We start from the raw sequence: 15,768 nt of genomic DNA on the forward strand, positions 1-15,768 counted from the left end.
TATGGTGTGCAACGCTTTGGAGATGTTGTCCGACAGAAGAGCCGCTCCGATTCTGCTGGGGTGAAGGTCATCAGCACGGAAGAGCCTAGGTCGCTCCCAGAACAGATTCCAATTATTTACAAAGAGCAGTCTCTGTTCATTACACCATGACATTAACTATTCATTTAGAGCAAATAATCTACTGAACCTTTCATGTCCTAGTCGGTACGTGGGAAGCGGTCCAGACACGATCGTTGTTTCAGGCGATGTGCTGCATACCGTCTCGATCAGGCTCCTGTAGTCCTTCTTCAGAACCTCTGTCTGCCGCAGCCTGATGTCGTTCGTTCCCGCGTGCAGCACGACAGCTCCGACGCGCTTCGGTGACCGTTCAGGATCTCTGGGACCTGCGCAGCGACATCAAGAACACGAGCACCAGGAAAGCAGTGAGTGAGTGGAAAGCAGATGTGCTATAATGGCAAATTATAGCTTTCAGTGATACGGGTGTAAATAAGACGATCGATAGGCGCGACCACGCGTGCAATGCTAGCGGGCTAAGGCTAGTAGCGGAAGTTCGGATATAAGTAGCGATATCAAAGCAATCCGATTGTTTTTTAAAGAGAATAGTATTCCAGATATGTTCACACGCTATAAAAATGAAAATGTTCGTTTGTAAAAGAGTGTAAAGAAGAAAATCAAGGTTTCTGAATTAATTCGACGGAGCTCCAAACACAACAACACACTCAGTCACGACGCATGCACAATCAACCCTCAATTATTAATTAATTTATTGGGAATTTTGAAAGAATCACTTATTTACAGCCGAACAAATGACTTGTCCAACATTCACTTGAACGGGCCGAAACTATCAGCTCTGCAGCAGATATTAATATCCAAACTATTGTGAAAACACTATTTATTAGCACGATAACATAGATCAGCAGTTTAAGACATTAAATTTGTAAGCACATAACACACAAACTTTCAACAAAGATCCTTATTCTCTGGCAATAGCAACTAAATAGGGAAGAACATCACAAAAGCACAAACAAGTTAGCCCTCATTCATGGAAAGTTTTGGCAACTGCTAAAATTAAACTGGGCTCTGAAGGCCCTGGAAAACAAGAAGTAAATAAGTGGATCCAAGGAGGCATTTAGTGATGCTAACAGGACGGCCAGCTCCTTCAGGATGTAGAACACACGGAGTACTGAACAGTCATGCAGCAGAGGTTTTATGAATAAGTTAGGCAGTATGGCCAGATGATAGGGCACAAAGCACAAGCAGAAAATAACTATTAGCACTAGCATGTTGCGCTTAGAATTTCTGAATGTTTGGCTATTGAATGAGGTCTGTGTAGAGAATTGAACTTGTCTTAGTTTTTGAAGAGTCTTCCAGTATAGAAGAATCAGAGATACCAGGACAAAAATGAAGATAAAAAAGGCCACAGAACTGATGATTTTGTAGGCCAAACTGATCTGGAGACTGTGTTGGGATCCGCAGGTCAATTCATGCTTTTGATCATGACCCCGGTAGTTCTGAAGAATGAGGATTAAGTAGATGGAAGATATGGCTAACAAGAAGAGCCAAATAGCTGCAGAAATGTGGCGGGCGATACGAACTGTCTGTAGTCCATTAGTCTCCAATGGCCGGACAATCCTCAGGTACCTGAAAAGAGTGTAAAGAGCACTATCAATAGCACTTTACATTCAATTGCATTTATTTACATGTAATCATGTACAAATATTGCATAAAATCCTCAACATTCATTCAATTTGTCAGTTGTCTGATGTGTCTATCCAAATATTACAGGTGACTTATTAAAGTAACATGGAGCAACACGTGTTTAAAAGCTTTGATCACAATGCTTTCATGGATCACATCCTGTTGGGACTGAGCCAGCAATCTTTCCAGTATCAGCTCTTTTGATATTTAAAGTGCCACTATTATGCCTTTTTGGATATTTTATTTTTACATTTGATTGTTACATTTCTGAACTAATTCTAACTGCATGTAAAATAAACCTGAAAATGTACCTGACAAACTTAATTTGTTTAATTTATATTTTTATTATATTGTATGTATCCTATTGTTTTACTTTATTTTTTAATGACAGAAATTAGATAAAATATCAAAATAACTATATCATGGTATATATTGTTATCGTGAAATAAAATTTCTCATATCGTGAAATAAGAATTTGGCCGTATTTGTCTACCTCTATCTTACACAAATCTAATCCATTTCTAGTGTGTAATGTGCCCCAAATACAATGTTGGGCATTGGAGATAAAATGTAACTAACCCTTGATATTCTGAAATGTACAATGTTTTTTTAAATTGTTGTTTCAGTATTTAGGCTACAATATTAGTAAAGAATTTAAATGTATCATGTTTCTCCCAAATAAAATTGAAGACATCTGAAGACAAAGCTGATACCTAAATGAGACATAGAAGAGAATAACCCCTTAGTATCCTAAGCTTAGACCTTTGTCAGAATCACAGCCGTGTGGCAGCACTTCGACATTAAGGCACTGTTTTCCCCATACATTTTGCATTCTTAATCAGCATATTAAGAGCATTTCATAATAAACAATGATATAAATTGGAACATTTTTACAGAAGTTTTTATTGAGAATTAACAGGGGTTTAACTCTAATGTGTTTCATTTGAAGTCACCATAACAGTGATTAGTGTTTCAATTAGTTGGGCTCTTAACTCTTATTATATATTTTGTCTTTTTTGGCTGCTGTTACTGTGTGTTTTTCAAACACATTTGCAGCAGAAAAGGAAGCTAAAGTGAAACGAGATGGCAGACGTTGCGTTTCCTTTTTTATTATCATATTTTCTTTTCCTTTATTACCTCCCCTCCTGATCCCTAGACTAGAAGGGGGACGTAATAATTGGAGGCTCGTCCGGGATTTGAACCTGGGACCTCTCGCACCCCAAACGAGAATCATACCCTTAGAAAAAACCTGCAAGGTAGATTATGTCCCTGAACAGAAGACTGTTTTGGGAGTCGGCAGGGAACAATTGGCTACTGCTCAAAGAACAGACCCTTCTTTAAGCTCAGCTGTATTGAGTCTGTTGTGAATCTCAAAAGAAAACATCACGATAAGGTAAAGTACTTTTGGGAAGGGGAAGTTTTAATGTGGAGATAGAAATCCATTGCTTGTACTTCCCTCATCGAAGTTCATCAAATCATTCTGCCTCAACAGTATAGAGAGCCTGTACTGAAAACTGCTCATGAGCATGTACTCTCAGGACACTTAGGAGTTACCAAGACGTTCAAACGCGTGTCACACTACTTTTTTCTGGCCAGGGCTGAAAATCAGCTGTGTCTAATTTCTGCCACTCGTGTGCTGCCTGTCAACTGTCAACTAGCTGTTTCACAACTGTTATTCTGAATGTTCTGATCCAATCTGACTTCTGACCTGTAATGCTGCCTGAATCATAATCATACACTGTTCGCTCGTTGGCCAGAGGATAACTGGCCCCCGATTGAGCCTGGTTTCTCCCAAGGTTTTTTCCTCCATTCTGTCACCTGATGGAGTTTTGGTTCCTTGCCACTGTTGCCTTGGCTTTTGGCTTGCTTAGTTGGGGACATTTAATATTCAACAATATTATTGATCTGCCTAACTCAGTGGTTCTCAATTCCAGTCCTCGGGACCCGCTGCTGTGCACATTTCGTATGTCTCCCTTATTTAACACACCTGAACCAGATCATCAGCTCATCAGCTCCATGAACTGAACTGAGTGTGTCAGATAAGAGAGACATACAAAATGTGCAGAGCAAGGGGTTCCGAGGACTGGAATTGAGAACCACTGGCCTAACTTAAGGTGGACAATGATGCAATTTTCTTCTAGTAACAAACTTTGTTGTATTATTTTCCTGTTATCACTGTGAAGCTGCTTTGATACAATCTGTATTGTAAAAAGCGCTATATATACCACAACCCAATCTAAAATGAAAGACCACTACGGCAAAAAAAGTGTTTCTCGTAGTTTTCAACCGAACGACGAAGTTCCTATACTTCTACCTGAGCCTGGTACATCCCTCCATGCTAAGTTCACAGGTTCATATTCTGTGAAAGAAAAACTTTGTCAGCACTCCTGATAGGCGGCGCAAAACCAGGATATGCCACATTAGCGTGTTAAAGTACCACACTACAAAAATAATTGTGTAAAACCCAGTAAACCCTGAGATTATTACTTGTGACATTAAAACAAAATATATGGATATGAGAACAAGTATACCATATAACTAAATTAACGATCTCTTAAATATTTTCAAATTTCACTAAACATTTCATTAAGTTTCGTGAACATTTTTATTAAACGACCTTTATGTTCATTAAAAATACTTTTTATGCTATTGTATGCTAATTTTTTTAATGTAAGCAACTAATTTAGACATGCAAACTGGGTGCCGGTGTGATGAGAAGTTCGTGTTCGGCCAGATTCGGCTCGAAGTCGTGCATCTTCGGATGTGGAGCCGCGCGCACTGTTACAAAAAAAGCTGTGCACACCGCCAAGCGAAATGGGGTCTTGTGCACCCAATGCGCACGACCGCCTACACCGCAATGACGTAATTTTTGCCGTGTGCACCTTCGCGCTCGTGCGGATGCATCGAGTATAAACCTAGCTTAACCTTGTGACTACGCCCTTACCGGTTGCTGTAGCAGTACTAGTTGCTGAACAAGATGGTAAAAGACTACTAAACTCTGCTGTGATGAAAGACCTACCTTCCTTTCTTTCTCATCTAGAACCTGAGAAGGTCAATCAGATTATGCAATTAATGCATCGGTATTCACCTCTGATTTCTGATGTGCCAGGGAGAACCACAGTTCTTGAACATGACATCAAAGTAGGTTCAGCTAAACCGATTAAACAGTACTCCTACAGTGTTAACCCAACTAAGCGTCACATAATGAAAACCGAAGTCGAGTACATGTTACAGCGCGGTCTGGCTCAGCATAGTCAGAGCCCGTGGAGCTCACAGTGTTTACTAGTTCCAAAGGCAGATGGCACATACCGGTTTTATACTGACCTTCGCAAGGTAATCGCAGTGACAAAATTTGTTACAAAACCTGACTTGCTGAAGGGTTACTGGCAAGTGCCGCTAACTACCCGTGCTGCAAAAATCTCTGCGTTTGTTACTCCAAATTATTTCCTGGAATACGCTGTCCTTACCTTCAGAATGAGAAATGTGTTCAGAATGAACCAAATTGTGATGCATACCTTGATGACATTTTAGTCTATACTGAATTATGGGAAGACCATATTAAAACCTTGGAAATGGTCTTTGAAAGGTTCAAACGTGCTTTACTAACCTTAAACCTGTCTAAGTGTGAGATAGGGAAGGCTACAGTAACCTAGCTAGGGAAAAGGGTAGGCCATGGTTGGGTGAAACCTGTTGAAGCTAAAGTGGAAGCTATTCTTAAGTTCCCTCAACCTAACAACAAGTGTGAGCATCACCGATTTCTGGGAATGTCAGGTTCCTACAGAAGTTTTTGCAGAAACTTTTCCTCTCACAGACCTCCTAAGCACAACAAGAAGGTTTAGGTGGAGCAGTGACTGTGATCGAGCATTTGAAGCTGCTAAAGACCTGTTGAGTAATGCCCCTATGTTAGCTGTCCCTAACTTCAAACTGGCATTAAAACTGCAGGTGGATGCAAGCCACTTTGGTGCTAGAGCTGTCCTTATTCAAGAAGATGCTCAAGGCATAGAACACCCTGTCTCTTATTTCTCCCGCAAGTTCTCAAAGTGTCAGCTATCCTATAGCACAATTGAAAATGAAGCTTTGGCTTTATTGTGGGCTTTACAACATTTTGAGGTTTACATTGGCAGAATGGCTCTACCTGTAATTGTGTATACAGACCATAATCCTCTAACTTTTCTGTCCAACATGTCTTCTAACCAGCGTTTACTGCGCTGGGCTCTCAAGCTTCAAGATTTCAATCTCCAGATACAGCACAGCTGATGCTCGGTCCAGATCTGTTGAGATGACAACTTAGGTGACGTGCATGTTGGGATGGTGATACAGAAACCTTATCAAACCTTGGTCTGTAATCTTAGTGGTGGGGGTGTTACGTCCCAGGGTGCTCTAATATCATCTGTTGTGAGAAAATGCTTGTGTGCCCTGTGTTGTGCTCTGTTTCTCACCCTCTCTCTTACTCAGGTTAATTACCATCAGCTGCAACTTGTTGTATAATGGGCACACTCAGAAAGGCCTGCGCTGAGGAACACTTCTCCCCAGCCTTAAGCCCTATTCGGACGGTAATTGTTTCTCAGGGGGTCGTAAGGTATTTTCACTATTTACAGGGGTTTTTTATTGTTGTCCGAATCCAGAATGTCAGTGTTTTTCTCCCACCATCTGCATTAAAATCCCAGGCCGAATTACTTAATGTTTTTTGACAAACACCAAGGTTGTGTGGTGATTTAATTGCCGTCCGAACCCACATCTCTGAGTTTACAAGAAAAGATCACTTCAAAATTCACTGTTCAAATTAATTTTGGCCACTGCAGAGCACCACTGTATGATAAGTGTTGAGCTTCGTGTTGTAATGTGCACACATTCTGACAGCAATAGGTGTGCAATACCAATTTAAAATATTATGTAGCCTATTATATACAATTACATAAAAAAAATATAAACCAAGCAGTTGTGCTTACCTCATGTACTGTAAATAAGAAGCTGCATTAACTTATTTACGCTAATTTCCAGTTTTTTAAATGACTTCATTTTGAGATAAATTGCAAGACAGAAAACGTCTCGGTTACGTATGGTAACCCACGTTCCCTGAAAGAGGGAACGGAGACGTTCATCGAAGGGATCCGACAGAAATGGGATCTTCGCAGAGAGAGAGATAGGATCTTCTACTTCGAGAGAAACTAAATGAGCCTATGCACATTTTAATTGCGCCAGCTGCTTCTATAACGCAGTGCGGGTATATAATGAGCAGCAGGTGCAACGTATCTTTGGGTTTCGCTGAGCCGAGCCAGGGACCCGGCCATCTGCAGCAACATGGCAACGGGACAAACGTCTCCGGTCCCTCTTTCAGGGAACGTGGGTTACTATACGTAACCAAGATGTTCCCTTTCACGTCAGTCACTCCAACTTTCGTCAGAGGGATCAGACAGAAATGGGATCCCTACCAACACGCCATGTTGTTGGCCCTTCCAGTACCCTGCATAAGCCTCACTTCTCTCTCCCTTTATTAGGGGCAGAAGCTTATGCAGGGAGTCCTGGCCACTGATGTTGTGCAAGACCCACTCAGTGAGAACATTGGATAACACTGGGAAAGCATGCCATTCCTAGGGGAAGGAGAATGCTGCGGAAGCCACGACCTGCCCGGAGGGAGGCAACATCTGGAGAATACACATTTTGACTAGCCAAACAGGGTAGTGCAACATATGGAAGTCTCTGGGGTGGTTCCGGTCTAATCGTAGGAGGGAAGCGCACCGGCAGAGACGGCAGAGTGGGCTCTGCCAAGGGAAAGACACTGGCTAGCCGACAGGGTAGCCGTAACATGTAATTTACACATATGGGGTCGCTGCAGGGACCGCTACATATGGACAACCAGCCTAGCACAAGTTCCTCAATGCATACAAGTGTTAGGCCTGGCATCAAATGCTCCGCAACGTTTGACTACCGTAGGAGTCACACTGGAGCAAATGGACGCACTTATCTGGCCGACCAGGTGAGAATGGCGTAGCAAGCCAACACTTGAGCGGGTTCCCTGCGCTACTGGCCACATGGGGAGAGTATACAGGAGGATACCAGCTCTACACGAAGGCTATAGAATCTAGCAAATGTGTTGGGTGTCGTCCAGCCCGCAGCTCTACATACAGTGAGGAAAATAAGTATTTGAACACCCTGCTATTTTGCAAGTTCTCCCACTTAGAAATCATGGAGGGGTCTGAAATTGTCATCGTAGGTGCATGTCCACTGTGAGAGACATAATCTAAAAAAAAAATCCACAAATCACAATGTATGATTTTTTAACTATTTATTTGTATGATACAGCTGCAAATAAGTATTTGAACACCTGAGAAAATCAATGTTAATATTTGGTACAGTAGCCTTTGTTTGCAATTACAGAGGTCAAACGTTTCCTGTAGTTTTTCACCAGGTTTGCACACACTGCAGGAGAGATTTTGGCCCACTCCTCCAAACAGATCTTCTCTAGATCAGTCAGGTTTCTGGGCTGTCGCTGAGAAACACAGAGTTTGAGCTCCCTCCAAAGATTCTCTATTGGGTTTAGGTCTGGAGACTGGCTAGGCCATGCCAGAACCTTGATATGCTTCTTACAGAGCCACTCCTTGGTTATCCTGGCTGTGTGCTTCGGGTCATTGTCATGTTGGAAGACCCAGCCTCGACCCATCTTCAATGCTCTAACTGAGGGAAAGGTTGTTCCCCAAAATCTCACAATACATGGCCCCGGTCATCCTCTCCTTAATACAGTGCAGTCGCCCTGTCCCATGTGCAGAAAAAAAAACCCAAAGCATGATGCTACCACCTCCATGCTTCACAGTAGGGATGGTGTTCTTGGGATGGTACTCATCATTCTTCTTCCTCCAAACACGTTTAGTGGAATTATGACCAAAAAGTTCTATTTTGGTCTCATCTGACCACATGACTTTCTCCCATGACTCCTCTGGATCATCCAAATGGTCATTGGCAAACTTAAGACGGGCCTTGACATGTGCTGGTATAAGCAGGGGAACCTTCCGTGCCATGCATGATTTCAAACCATGACGTCTTAGTGTATTACCAACAGTAACCTTGGAAACGGTGGTCCCAGCTCTTTTCAGGTCATTGACCAGCTCCTCCCGTGTAGTCCTGGGCTGATTTCTCACCTTTCTTAGGATCATTGAGACCCCACGAGGTGAGATCTTGCATGGAACCCCAGTCCGAGGGAGATTGACAGTCATGTTTAGCTTCTTCCATTTTCTAATGATTGCTCCAACGGTGGACCTTTTTTCACCAAGCTGCTTGGCAATTTCCCCGTAGCCCTTTCCAGCCTTGTGGAGGTGTACAATTTTGTCTCTAGTGTCTTTGGACAGCTCTTTGGTCTTGACCATGTTAGTAGTTTGATTCTTACTGATTGTATGGGGTGGACAGGTGTCTTTATGCAGCTAACGACCTCAAACAGGTGCATCTAATTTAGGATAATAAATGGAGTGGAGGTGGACATTTTAAAGGCAGACGAACAGGTCTTTGAGGGTCAGAATTCTAGCTGATAGACAGGTGTTCAAATACTTATTTGCAGCTGTATCATACAAATAAATAGTTAAAAAATCATATATTGTGATTTCTGGATTTTTTTTTTAGATTATGTCTCTCACAGTGGACATGCACCTACGATGACAATTTCAGACCCCTCCATGATTTCCAAGTGGGAGAACTTGCAAAATAGCAGGGTGTTCAAATACTTATTTTCCTCACTGTATATCTGACAGTGAGGTGCCTTGAGCCAATGCCCTGGAGGAAGCAACACTTCTAGTTGAGTACGCTTGCAACCTGAATGGGCAAGGCACGTCTTGGGATTGGTATGCCAAGACAATTGCATCCACTATCCAGTGGGCTAACCTCTGCTTGGAGACAGCCTTTCCCTTCTGCTGGCCTCCGTAACAGACGAAGAGCTGGTCAGAGATCCTAAAGCTTTGCGTTCTGTCTACGCATAACCGCAAAGAGTGGACGGGACAAAGAAAAGCAAGGGCTGGGTCTGCCTCCTCCGAGGGCAGTGCTTGCAGGTTCACTACCTGGTCTCTAAAGGGCATGGTGGGAACCTTGGGCACATATCTGGGCCGGGGTCTCAAGACAACGTGAGAGTCAGCCGGTCCGAATTCTAGGGACGATTCGTCGACCAAAAACGCTTGCAGGTCCCGTACCCTTTTGATAGAAGCCAGCGCCATCAGGATCACTGTCTTTAGTGACAGGATCTTTAACTCTGCTGACTGCAGCGGTTAGAAGGGTGGTCTCTGCAGTGCTCTGAGCACCAGAGACAGGTCCCAAGAGGGTATAGAAGGGAGACAAGGCGGATTTAGTCTCCTTGCCCAGCACAGGAACCTCTAACCAGGCATCTTCGGGGGTCTTCCCGTCGAGAAGAACACCACTCAAAGAACAGGTTCCACTTCAATGCATAGAGGCGCCACGTAGAGGGGGTCTGGAAGTGGGTGCCATAGGGTGCCCCATCTCTGAGAAAGCAGAAACACATCCAAATCAGCTGGACTACCTGGGGATGGAGTCGCCACTCTCCCGGAAGCGTAAGCTGCCGTGAGAGCTCGTTGGCTGCACGATTGAGCTTGCCAGTGATGTGAATGGCACGAAGTGACCTCCGATGCTCCTGATTCCATAGGAGGAGAACATGTGACAAGAGCGCAAACCACCTTGTCGGTTGATGTACGCAATGGTCGCAGTGTTGTCCGTATGGACCAGTACATGCTTGTCTTGAAGCAGAACCTTGAAGCGGCTGAGAGCAAGACGTACTGCTAGCAACTCAAGGAAATTGATATGCCAATGCAGCTGAGGCCTCGTCCACAGACCCGAAGCTGCATGCTCATTGTACGTGGCCCCCCAGCCGGTGGCAGATGCATCCGTGAAGACCACAGCATGCCTGGACACTTGTTCTAGGGGAACACCTGCCCGTAGAAACGAAGGGTCCGACCACTCGGTGAGGCGCGCTGTCTGGTTGACCGAGTCTAGCTCCATACCGAGATAAGAGATCCTCTGTGCAGGAGAGTTTGCTCTTGTCCCAGTTGACCCAAGGCCCAACAGGCTGAGGTGCCCGTAGGGTAGGACTTTGTACTGATACGCCTGACCCTCAAAAGCAAAGCGCAGGAAGGGCCTGTGTCGAGGAAGAATTGAGACGTGAAAGTACGCGTCCTTCAGGTCGATCGCTGCAACCCAATTTTGGGGATGGGGATTAAAAAATGCGTTTCTGTGAGAGCATTTTGAATGGGAGCTTGTGCAGGGCCCGATTCAAAACTTGCAGGTCCAAGATTGGTCTTTCTTGGGTACAATGAAGATGGGGCTGTAGAACCTTGACTTCATATTGGCTGGAGGCACCGGCTTGATTGCGTCCTTCGCAAGTAGGACTTCAATCTCTGCCAGTAAGACAGGAGCACCAGTAGTCATCACTGTGTTGAACCGAATGCCCCTGAACTTGGGAGGGAGCCGGGCAAACTGAATCGCATAAACGCATCTGATGGAGCAGATGAGCCAGCGGGATGGTCTGGGGAGCGCTAGCCAGGCTCCGAGAGACCGTACCAGCATTACCAACGTAACCACAGACGTACCGCGGAGGGGCAGCGAGGTGGAGGACAGGGACCCTGACAGAGACACTGGGGTGGCTCGGAGTAGGGTCTGGATATGCAGTGCAACACTCACCTGGCTCCACGGGTGGACAGAGGATGTGTGGGAAGGCTTGACTGCGTTCTAGCGATTGCAGAAGGGGATGAGAGTGGCGAGGTTTCATAACGGTGCACACTGTCGACCTCGCCTTCTTGTGAAGAGAGGAATGAGAGTGACAAGGCATAGTGTCGTGCACTGTCATTCTCACCCTCTTGCCAAGAGGGGAACGAGAGCTGCGAGGCATAGCGTCTCAAGCTGCCATTCTGGTCCTCTTGGGGAGAGAGGAACGAGAGTGGCGAGCCATGGCAGTGCACGCTGTCAGGCCCACTCTTGTGGCACCCAGAGATTTCAGAAACTCTTTATTGAAGGTGTGGGTACCGCTGGCTGAGCCGCCAGAGATGGAACATTTTTGTTAAATTCTGCAAGAGCAGTTTCATCCCGGTCCAGGATGAACTGCAGTAGTCTAACTTGCTGTAGTAACACAGGGTTTGTGATGTGAATATATAAATGGTACAATACATTTGTTAGATTCAAATGACATCAGTGAATCAGTCTATTTCATGATGATTATAAAGCCATAAACAGGTAACCATCATCACCTGATCTCGTTTCACTTTAGCTTTCTTTGCTGCTGCAAATGTATTTATCAAACACAGTCACAGCAGCCAAAAAAAAAAAAGAAAAAAAAAAGAAAGACATAATAAGAGTTAAGAGCCCAACTTATGGAAAAACTAATCACTGTTATGGTGACTTCAAATGAAACACATTAGAGTTAAACCCCTGTTAATTCTCAATAAAAACTTTTGTAGATGTCTGACAGAAATAAAGTCAGTCTGGTTAGTAATAGGTGAAGCTGGTACTGCTGTTTGTGGAGTTGTTTAATCCTCTGCTGCTTGTATCTTCAGTTGATTTAATCTAAGGCTTTGGCTGGAAGTCAGTTGTAGTTCTTAGTCTCTTTTTCTGTTCTCTTCTTTTCTTCTGGTATTCTGCTTGTTAACATGCTTATTAAGGCTCAGATCACTCCATATTTAATATACACATATTTTGTGGCTCAGATAAGGTCCAGTTCTGGTTTATTTCTTTGCTCTTGGCTGACATGTGGCATTGCTATGGCCTGCTTGTGGCACAGATCTGGCAAACAGGAGTGAGCCACCCATGGGCCGTCATTCCACGCTGCATGTGGGCCAAATCATCATTCAACGTGCCAGATGTGGACCAGATCTGGGACGTCATAATGTTGCTATGTGGGTTGTTACCTCCCCTCCTCACCCCTAGACTAGGAGGGGAACGTAACACAGCGTTGCGGCAACAAACATCCCCACAGATCTGGCCTGCCGTAGGTGAACAGTGGAATATCTTTTCATCAAGCCGAAGCGCACACTGACACTGAAAGCACACTGAAACTGAAACTTTTGCAGCAGGAACATGATATCATCAGAGCCCGTCTACGGAGAGCCTGCCCACTCCCTATTAAGTCCTGTTGTACCGAATTTTGGTTGTAGTACCACCAGAGTTCCACTGGGGGCGATCGCCATGAGTGCAAAATGAATGGGAGTCTATGGGGCTAGACAGCTAAATTTGTCTCTTTCACCCGATTGCAGTTGAGAAATCTCAGATCTGATTGTAGATTTTGCAAGTTCAACATGGGTTTTAGGTCGACAGTTGAATGAACGAGTACTTATGTCCTTTCGATTTCTTACAGGTTGAGTTGTTGTTGCCCATAACACGCTAGCATTCTGCTAATGAACGCTGATTGGTCAGTGAAGGACTGATTACGACCAGAGATACCGCTTGATGGCATCGTGGCATCCGAAGCGGGACCAGAAACAAACAAAACAAAAACTCTTCTAGCACGTGTGTTTACCTGTGTCAGCTGTGTTGTCGATGCCTCGAGAGAGAAGAAAGTGCAGAGCGCGAAAGCACCAGAGTGACTGAAGGATTGCCGTAAAGCAGTATCTCTGGTCGTACATGTGTATGACGTCATTGACACTTTAAAAGACTTTTTAAAGCAAATAAGTGACTAAAAAAAATCTCACACCAAGCAATGTGTAATTTATTTGCATCTCCTTTCAAATACAACATTCAAATTACTAGACAAAAAATTATATCCTGAGAAAAGTGGATTTTTATTGGTATAGCGCCATATACCTCCATTCATTCTGCACTCGTCCTGTGAGCACCCTCATATGGAATCAGAGAGGAACTGCAACCAGTTCAGAAGCCGGAAGTGTACTGAGAGTGAAACTTCCGCCTTATTAGACATTCTCTGATATCATTAAAAAAAAAAAAAAATCACATTTTTGTACTGCTATGAAATTAAGTAATGACAACAAGCATTAGGCGTATACCTGTTTACAGCAATAGCGTCCATGAAGAGAATGCTTCCATACAAGGTTGCTCCTACAAAGCTGCAGTAAATATTGAACATTATCTCTGAATTATTGGCATAGGAAACAATGCGCAAAAGTAAACTAAGGCAAATAAAGAAGTCAGCTGCGGCCAGGTTCTTCATGTAAACCGTGATGCTGGACTGGACACGCTGATTAGTGCAGAAATACACATGCATTGTGATGCAGTTCAACACCAGACTGATGAGAAAAAGTAGTGAGTATGCAAATATTAAAAAATAATTAGCTGTAAATTCACAGAGAGGTTGTGTTGTATTTGTCATGTTTGGTTCCATGGTGTAATTTTTGAAAGTTGTGAAGATAGCTGCAGGCACTGGAGACTCCATCTATGTAAGCAAGAAAAAATACAGGTCTCACCCAGTCTGACTTTGAAAGAATTCCACAGTACCTAATAGTCTAACCCAACTATCTAATACCTAAAAAAATATATATATGTTTTATATATATATATATACACTCACCTAAAGGATTATTAGGAACACCTGTTCAATTTCTCATTAATGCAATTATCTAATCAACCAATCACATGGCAGTTGCTTCAATGCATTTAGGGGTGTGGTCCTGGTCAAGACAATCTCCTGAACTCCAAACTGAATGTCAGAATGGGAAAGAAAGCTGATTTAACCCTCTGAGGTCGGCAAACGCGCCGGCGCGTTTTGCTGGATTTTCTTCACATTGTAGCACTATAAACTTAAATTACTCCGTCATTTATGGTCATACAGAAAAAAGAATCTGTGATTTTTTACTTTTGTATATGTCCACTTACAATCAAATCAAAACATTGTGCTTTTGTAAAATAAAGAAAATAAACAGGGTGTGCGTTCTGCCTCTCCATCACGGTGAACTTTTTTTTCTTGAGCACGTCTATAAACTGAAACAAAACTCAGCGAATACTTGTCACACATTTATGAGCCATATACCTTTTTAAACATTTAAGTGTGTACTTTTAAATGATCGGATTCAAACTGAAAACAAATATTCTCTGTTTAAGTAATTTGTATAAAACCAACAAGATGTCCAGCTTCTCAAACGCTTCCTAATTATTTTTAATTTGAACACGCCCACTTGCGCCAAAGAGATTCACATGCAAATCTCCACATGAAACGCGAACGCGCTCATTACCTCAAAAACAAAGCACCAAAAAACTTCACAAGTCTCTGCTTTTCGTCGAGTTTGAAAGACGCGCCGTGAGCTTACATTGGATTTAGGCTACCTCAGAAGAAGAAGAACGCGATTTGAAGACAAGAAAGATGTAAGGTAAGAAATTCTTACATATTAGTTTGTTATTGTTGCATAAATTTCACATTGCAGTTGAACTGTTGCTAGATATATGGTGAATATTATAATATTTAGACCCGTGTTTACTGTTACTGTGTTTGTGGATATCTGCTCAAATGTAGATATGTATATGGTAACCATAATATTTTATATTTGAGCGCGATCGCGTTTGAATGTATCATATTTTGGATCGCGATCGCGTTTGAAAAGCACCAAACGGCTTTATGTTTTTACTATTATCGCATTTCATATCATATCATCATAACGAATGGAAACATTTGAAGTAACATGATAATCAATATATTTTTCTCTAGCTTAGTTGTTACTGAAATATTTTGGAAGATTTATAGGCTGCTATAGGTTATTGTTATTATTATTTTATGCAGCACTGCATAGCCTATGCCTACAAGGCACAACAAACCTTGTGTTCATTATATTATATATTATTGGAAAAATTTGTGTGTGTGTGTATTCTGTGAATTTTAAAAAGCAATTTTAACCAGAAAAATCAAAAATTTATTCCCAAAAGGTGCAGGCCTTTCTCTTGAAATCAGTATGTTCACTTTTTTTTTCTTTCAGGGCCCAGATGCTGAGTCCTGCTGACTTCAACATTCACATGAGTCTCTGTACATGAACATGGTAAAGTGAAAATCAAACACCTTGGAAATGAAAGGTATGTACAATGTTTTTAGGAATGGCACAAAGGTCTCTGTCTTTGGATCATTGTTTTCAATGAGTGCTTTTTTGTCAT

The 15,768-nt window shown here is 42.9% G+C and overlaps 1 protein-coding gene across 1 annotated transcript; it reads right to left on the bottom strand.

Annotated features, from left to right (window-relative positions):
- Positions 1-1,040: 1,040 nt before the first annotated feature.
- Positions 1,041-14,002, bottom strand: LOC311297114 (P2Y purinoceptor 14-like; the record flags this gene model as incomplete). Its single annotated transcript, XM_084419242.1, has 2 exons — positions 1,041-1,641; positions 13,680-14,002. The coding sequence occupies 2 exons, from the start codon at positions 14,000-14,002 to the stop codon at positions 1,041-1,043; spliced, it is 924 nt and encodes a 307-aa protein (XP_084275368.1).
- Between the last annotated feature and the right edge of the window lie 1,766 nt (positions 14,003-15,768).

The sequence above is a fragment of the Rutilus rutilus genome, assembly GCF_951802725.1.
Source record: "Rutilus rutilus genome assembly, chromosome: 9".
Classification (NCBI taxonomy): Eukaryota; Metazoa; Chordata; class Actinopteri; order Cypriniformes; family Leuciscidae; genus Rutilus; species Rutilus rutilus.